We start from the raw sequence: 7858 nt of genomic DNA on the forward strand, positions 1-7858 counted from the left end.
AGCTGTGATTGGGCCACTGCACTCCAGCCTGGGCAACAAAATGAGACTCTGCCACTACAAAAATAAAAATAAATAATAATAATAATAATAGGCCGGGCGCGGTGGCTCAAGCCTGTAATTCCAGCACTTTGGGAGGCTGAGACGGGCGGATCACGAGGTCAGGAGATCGTGACCATCCTGGCTAACACGGTGAAACCCTGTCTCTACTAAAAAATACAAAAAAACTAGCCAGGCGAGGTGGCGGGTGCCTGTAGTCCCAGCTACTCGGGAGGCTGAGGCAGGAGAATGGTGTAAACCCAGGAGGCGGAGCTTGCAGTGAGCTCAGTGAGCTGAGATCTGGCCACTGCACTCTAGCCTGGGCGACAGAGCGAGACTCCATCTCAAAAAAATAAAATAAAATAAAATAAATTGAATAATAATAACAATAATAATAATAATAATAATAAAAGAGGGCCGGAGAGATACCGCTCACCCCTTCCACCATGTGAAATTACAGAGAAAAGATGATCTAGATCTAGAGGGCTTCACTCTCTCCAGACACCAAATCTGCTGGTCCCTCGATCTTGGACTTCCAGCCTCCAGAGTCGCGAGAAATAAATGTTTATTGCTTAAGCCCTGCAGTCTAAGGAGTTGTGTTATAGCAGCCCAAACAGACTGTGACACCCTGTATTCATTTGCTGAGGTTGCTGTAACAAGGTACCCCCAACTGGGTTGCTTAAATGGGGTGGTAATGATGGAGGGTATTCAGCCTGCACTCAGAAAGGTCTTTGCAGGTGGCTGGGGGCCCTGGAGCCTGGGAGGAGGTGGGTCTTGGGAATTCTACCCCCGCCACACACACACACATCTCTGGCCAAATCAAGTTATTTACCCATTTTTGAATCAGGTTTTCTTGTTGATGATGATAGTCTCTCTTTGTGATTCTCGAAGTAACCTCAAGGATCAGGGCAGCCAAGACAGTCCTCTGAGGCACAAGTAGGGGTACTGAACTGGGCCCCTCCTCCATGCTGCAAGATGACTGGGCCCTGGCATGGGACAGGGGCTTCTGAGGATGCAGGGGTCTGTGGTTGGACCCCCCGATTTGACCAGTGTCTGTCGCAGTGTCTGTCTGGGAGTCATGGGCTCTGGTCGAGACCCTGGGCCAGAGGTCAGGCAAGGCCTTGCAGGCTGTTTTGGCAGCAAGGCCCAAACCTGGCCGATGGCATGCTGGCCCTGCACCCGAAGAAGGAGACCCGCTTAATGAGGCCCTCACCCAGGCGGAGCCATGTGCATCAGCCCTGCCTCCCTCACCCCACCTGCCATGGCCAGTGCCTGCCCAGGGCGCCTCTGCTGGGCTCCAAGTGCCCCCACCTCCAGCCTCTGAGCCAGCACTCGAGGCCCAGCCCCGCCCTCCTGGCTATGAAGGCCTGTGGCGTGTTGATCCCCCAATGTGAAGCCCCAAGGAAAGAGGGTCTCTGCCACCACTCCGGGTCTATGGGGCCCTCCGATCTGTGCCGCTGTGAGATCTGGGGCTGGCAGCTGCAGTGCAGACCAGAGGTACAAGTCCTGCCCTCACCAGTGCCCCCGCCTGCAACCCTCGCTGGCTTGCAAGTCCTAGAGGGAGAACTGGGTGGCATGCTGGCACTGTCCTGCCAGGAGGGCCACACGCAGCTGCTGCTCACCAGGCGAGAGGGGGCAGGACTCACTCAGGATGGGCCTGAAGCTGCAGTGGCTGTGAAGATCCCTGGCTGCAGAATGAGCCCTTCGGCAAGAGACCCGGGGGGGCGACAGAGTGACTCCTTTGTCCTGCAAGGCCCCACTTGGGTCTCCCCAGGTTCATCTCCCAGGTGCACCTGATCTTGCTTCTGTCTTTGGCCGAAACCTGCTCAGCCACTTCTGAGAGGATGCTGGTCAAAGTGTGCAGGGTTGAGGACTGAGCTCTGTACCTCCTCCCTGCCTTTCCCGTGAGGACGAGGGGCCCCTCCTTTCCTGCAAAAGCAGCCCCTGTCTTGGGGGCTCTGTCTCCTGCTGCTTCCCCATCTCTAGGGGACCCTAAGAGGCTCCACCACTTTAAAGGCAGCCTTTGGAACAAGGAGGGGCAGGAATCCACTTCAGCCCAGGATGTGACAGCTGGCTGGCCACTGGCCACGGAGGTCCAGCAACATGCTTTCCCAGTCGAGTGGGAGGACTTTGGCGGCATCCTGGTGTAGGGTGTGTCTGTCTCCACCAAACGGGAGTCCCCTGCCCAGGGCCAATCATGCCTCCAGCCTACAGTGGGTGCAACACATGCTTGATGGAAAATGGGGTCCAATCTGGGGCAAATGAGGAGGAGGACAGAGCCACCACTACGCCCTGCAAGCGGGAGCAGGAGCCCTCACGCAGGCCCTGGCCATGGCACCCGGGGAAGGCAGCTCCTCACCCTCCTGATCCCCCTCATCCGCCCCCGCAGCAATGTGTGCGGTGCAGTCTGGGGCACGCAGAGCTCTGGCTGTTCTCCATGGCAGAGGCGGCCTCCGTGGCGTTCAGTCCTGGGGCTGGAGAGGACACAATGGCAGGGAATGAGCTGAGACTGGAGTCCTCATCCTCACCCACGTATGGCCATCACCTGAGGCCTCGAAACCAGGTGATGGGCCGCCAAGTTGAGGGCTCTGGCAACCACCTTCCCCATGGGAGCCTGGGCGTGCAATGGGCAGTGCATTTGCATGCAGCACCATGGCCCAGGGAACAGAGGTCCCAAAGATGGGAAGGCAGGGTCCTGTTTATTCCAGAGTGATTTTCAGATCTCTCTTGCCAGATCGGGAGGTGGATGCAGTGGGGAGCTGCAGCCAGTCCCTGGAGCCCAGCGCTGAGCTCTTTGTGATGGAGGGGTGGGGTGAGCCACAGGATCTAGGTCACCATGCTCTGGCCCTGCTCTCTGCCTTTCGCAAGCACGTGCTCTCGTGGGATGTTTGTCATGCTTCGATGCATGACATAGGAGAATATCAACATCGGTGCCATTTCACATCTCTTCATTCATCTGCTATTTTTCTGCCTTCAGCTTCTCACAAAATCACAGAACTGCAGTGAGGACAGAGAGCCTGCCGGGACAGCCTGGGGATGGTCCTGTGCAGCCCCCTCAGGCAGCATCCCTGTGGGGGTTCCCCTCCGCCCCCTACCCTGGGGAGCTCTTCCTGGCTGAGTCACACTGCACACCTGGTCCCTGCCCTGGGCTGCTCTCTGCATTATCTTGCAAGCGCTGTCCCAGACCCCTTCAGGGGACTCTGAAGGCCCATCAGATGTAGCTGCGGACCCACCTCCCTCAGAACCTCAGCTCTGGATCCCAGGCTGGCTCCCTGCCGTGGAGCACAGGCGCCCTTTGTAGCACTCACTCCAGCTGCCCAGGGAATCGGGGACTTGGTGTGGACCGAGACTCAGCCCCCTTGAAGCCCTGTTCTGTCCACCCCTGCAAGACATAGGCGGCTTTAACCAGGGCCAGGCAGCACCCTCCAGGCAGAGACAGCTGCTGTGGATTCTGTGCTCTTCTAATGGGCACGTCTTCCCATCGGTGATGAGGACTGATTTGTGTAGTGACCCCCTTACATTTTTCTGACAAGGAAATCAAGGAAAACATTCTCCAGTAGAATCCTCACTGTACACACACTTCCCCTTGTGCTCGGTGACAGCCACTGCTTTCGGGAGCAGGGAGGACGCCCCAGAGCCTCCTGGTCTCCGCACACCCCGCTGAGCTGGGCTGAGCACACAAGCACCCCTCTGCAGCCAGGAGAGGTTTTGGGATTCAGAATATGCAGTCTGAAGCCCCCCAGAGCCTGGCTCTTTAGTCAGGCCCTCCTTGCCGGCCCTGTGAATCCAGGCCTAGGAGCCTGTGCCTCCACCCAGCAGGAGCTGATGCTGCTGAGCTTCCCAGGTGCCAGACAGGGGCTGCGTGTGGGGGCCAGGGACCCAGTCGGGAGTCAGCTGCCTGCCAGGCTGTGCCCTGCAGAAGAGAGGTAGGCATAGGGCATGGTGTGCCCAGAGGGGCTGGAGACAGTGCTCCTGGGTCAGCAGGGCTGGAGAAGGGCGGCCCAGGCAGGGGGCACACTAGTGCCAAGGTGCAGAGGCATGAAGCTGCAGGTCACACTGCCTGCCTCGGAGCCCCCAGGTGCTGGGGGTGGGTTCAAATCCCACAGGGTCGGCTGGGCGAGGGCTTCAGGAACAGCAGGGACAGAAGCATGAGAGCAGTAGAAAAATGCAGGGGTCAGGAGGGTCATCCAGGCCCCATCAGGTTACTGGTGAATTCAGGGGATAGAAGGGATGTGAGCTCAGGCCTCAAGCAGCTGCCTGCGGGACAGCCCCTGGCCGGGCCGTGACCAGGTCATAGCCCTCTGCAGGAGTCAGGCCTGGGCTCCATGGTCCTGGGTTCTAGTCTCAGCTGTTTAGTCTCAAGCAGATCTCCACTGCACCCTGACCTCCACTTCCTGCTTCTACTCGAGGTGAAAAAAACACCCCATTCCCAGCACAGGTCAGGGTTGCCCGAGTGGATCATGCAGGTAGGCCTGTGGGGCTCTCCGGTGCCTGACACCCTGCATGCATCTTGGCCTCTTCCATCTTCCTGGGCCTCAGATGGACTGAGCCATCTGGAATCCGTCAGTGGTAGCCTCAGCCCTACCGGCAGGTGACAGGCTTAGGAGTGTGGGGACTTGTGTCACCTGGAACAAACTGCTCCCCCTCTGAAGCCTGTCACCCACAAGACCTGCTCCCAAGGGCCAATGGCAGGTGCCTTATTCTTTCGTTGCCATCACTGTTGCCACCTCCCCACCAGCTCCATCCTTCTGCGGGTCCCAGCCCGGCAGCGCTCACTCCCCTGTGTGCTGAGGGAGGCCCAGCATGGTTCAAATGCGGCCTCTGGAGAATTTCTTCACTAAGGCTTTTTCTGAAAAGAGTCAAGCTATTTGTAGCCCAAGTTGGTTGAACAGATTTTTCTTGGTGTAGCTTATTTTTTTATTCATTAACTTCTTTTCCTTATGAATTAAAAAATAGCATTTTTTTTTTCCACACAGGAGTGCTTTATTTACTTCTTTTTGTACCATAGCCAGCGCTTCCTCTGCTTGCTGGGGAAAGTGGATGCACACACCCACTTGGGCAGGCATTTTTCTTTTAAGCCATGGCATCTTGGAGAGGCAAGTGTGTGAGTTCGGACCACTACCCCGTGACTCCGGCCCCCCTGATATCAGCCACAGGCCCAAGGCTTGGGTTTTTGTTTGTGTTTGTTTGTTCGTTTGTTTGTTTTTTGAGACAGGGTCTCACTCTGTTGCCCAGGCTGGAGTGTGACGGCACCGTCACGGCTCACTGCATGCAGCCTCAAACTCCCAGGCTCAAGTGAGCCTCTGGCCTCAGCCTCCTGAGTAACTGAGACTACAGGCTCATGGCACCATGACAGTTTTTTATTTATTTACTTTTTTATTTTTTGTAGAAACAGGGTCTCACGTTCTCGCCCAGACTGGTCTCAAACTCTTGGCCTCAAGTCATCCTCCCACCTTGGTCCCCGAAAGTGCTACAATGATAGGCGTGAGCCACCAGGCCTGCCTGGTTGGCTTTTTGGTGAACAGGAGCCTAATAAGGGTTTCACTGGGCTGTCAGCCTCCATTGTGGTGGCCAGTATCTCAAAGCCTCACCTGGCAGAACTGGAGACACATCTGCTAACCGATGCCCTCATGACCCATTTTCCTGACTTCAGAAACGCTGTATGCAGACACTTTCCCACTCAGCAGGCCTCCCAGCTAGACAGGGTACAGCCTCGGTGTGTCTGTGGAGCGACTCGGGCTGTCCCTGCACTCACAGTCATGGTGACCAAAGTCCCAGAGTAAGGGAGCAGATGCCGCTCCTCCTTCCAGCCCAGATATTTTACATGAGGCGCTGACCCAGGACCACCCTTGACTTCACTCGTCCAGGGAGTGGCTCCCAGTCTTATATATTCCATCAACCTCCAGGCTGGCTGTCCCTTAAACACTCGTCTCCAATCTAACTGCATTTCTGTAAGTAATCTTTTGGGACAGACTTTTTTAAAAAGATCATGTTTATGCTGTACTCCTCATCTTTCTTGTCTTCTATCTGCAGACTTGTTTTAAAACCTATTACTCCTGTATATGTGTGCCTCCCACCCTTTGTCTGAGCTATGCCCTTGACCTGCTGTACACTTGCCTCAAGGCCAAGTTCAAACCCCCTAACCCAAAGCAGTCCAGAGCTGCCCTGCCACCTGAGCCATGGGGAGGGGTGCTGAGCTGGTCCCTTTCACAGGCTGTCTGCCTCCCCCTGGGCAGGGCTTCTGTCTCTCCTCCTTTGTCTCCACAAGCACAGGCTTGCCTGGGTCAGCACGCAGTGAATAGCCAACCATCATTTTCCAATTATTTCCAAAAAGTCTTGTCTATGCTTAGAAGTCCTGCCTGTTCCTTTGAGTGTCCCTACCCGCCCCCACACACACTTCTTTAATTTTTTTTTTTTTTTTTTGAGACGGAGTCTTGCTGTGTGGCTCATGCTGGAGTGCAGTGGTGTGATCTCGGCTCTCTGCAACCTCCGCCTCTGGGGTTCAAGCAATTCTCCTGCCTCAATCTCCCGAGTAGCTGGGACTACAGGCATGTGCCACCATGCCCAGATAATTTTTTGTATTTTTGGTAGAGACGGGGTTTCATGGTGTTAGCCAGGATGGTCTTGATCTCCTGACCTCGACACATATTTCTTTATCGAAATTCCAAATTCTCCAAAGCTCAGAAACATAAAGGTTTTTCAAAACTCAGTGGCAAAGCTGGATCTGAACTGATGTGCCATCACTTACTGTCTTTCTTTCCAGTTTACCTCAATACTCATGTGTTTTGTCCCCAAAATATAAATGGGTCTGATTACGAAGAACAGTCCCAGGCCCCAAAAAGGTGCCACATAATGTATGAGTATACAAAAAAGCCTGAGTTCCAAACACATCTTGGATGAGGAGCTGGGATTGCAGGTGGCGGGTCCCCACACTGGTTGGAGTTCTAGACCCAGAGGAGGGTCATGGTCGATGGGGCTCTGGCCACAGAATGCAGCAGAGCAAGGACTGTGGAACAAAGACGCGCTTACATGAATTTTTCACTTACTGTGCTGGGTGCTGGTGATTCAGAGATGGAAAGGCCCTAGCAACAGCCCCCTCCACCCAGGGAGCCCACGGGCCAGCAGAAGGACCAAGGAGCACAGGACGGGTGGGGAGCAGAGGTGGGTTCCCTGGCTGCGGAGGTACTGTCCATACGGGGTGCAGGAGACATCTCCATACAAGGGGGCCCTCACCTGGGGATGTGATGACTGCAAGCCTGACAGTCCCAAAGCCTTCAGAGGTGCTGCCTGGGGACACTTTGGGGAAGTCCAGGCGGAGGACACCTGGGAATGTGATAGTGACACAAATGACCGGAGAGACTTGCTCTCAGCCACTGAGTCTGGCTGACTCACTGAAGATTAGGGCCTGAACTTCCCCCTCTGTAAATGGGGTGCAGGCTCAGGCCCTGCCTTCACAGTGCCCCTCGGTCCCCTACAAGCCTTTTCTGCAGGGTGGGATAGGGTCTGCCTGGAGCATCCCCACAGCCTATGGGTCAGCAGAGAAGCAAGCGCAGAGCTGGGGTGAGATGGTCAGGGCCGGTCCTGCCCGACACCTCAGCTCACTCCTCTTCACAAATAATCCCATTTTACAGCCCAGGAAAAGAGAGGCCGGACCACTGCCCAAAAGCCTGTGGCCTGCAGCCTGCCAGGTGCGTCTGCTCGCAGAGCAGGTCTGCTCAGCACCGAGCGGTCAGCAGAGGAAAGGCTGGGCACTGGCCAGCCGCACCGGGACCATCCCTGCCCAGGCTACCGCCTCCCGAGTCCACCGCGACCTCGGCGGGGT

At 55.9% G+C, this 7858-nt stretch overlaps 1 protein-coding gene across 1 annotated transcript in view; it reads left to right on the forward strand.

Annotated features, from left to right (window-relative positions):
• The first annotated feature begins 6982 nt into the window (after positions 1 to 6982).
• The window catches only part of SEPT5 (septin 5), a 10108-nt gene continuing 9232 nt past the window's right edge, over positions 6983 to 7858 (forward strand). Inside the window, exon 1 of the mRNA XM_011986017.1 lies at positions 6983 to 7002. Within this exon, the coding sequence (XP_011841407.1) occupies positions 7000 to 7002 (3 nt within the window). The 5' untranslated portion in view covers positions 6983 to 6999. The remainder of the gene's footprint in view (positions 7003 to 7858) is intronic.

The sequence above is a fragment of the Mandrillus leucophaeus genome, unplaced genomic scaffold (assembly GCF_000951045.1).
Source record: "Mandrillus leucophaeus isolate KB7577 unplaced genomic scaffold, Mleu.le_1.0 Scaffold291, whole genome shotgun sequence".
NCBI lineage: Eukaryota > Metazoa > Chordata > Mammalia > Primates > Cercopithecidae > Mandrillus > Mandrillus leucophaeus.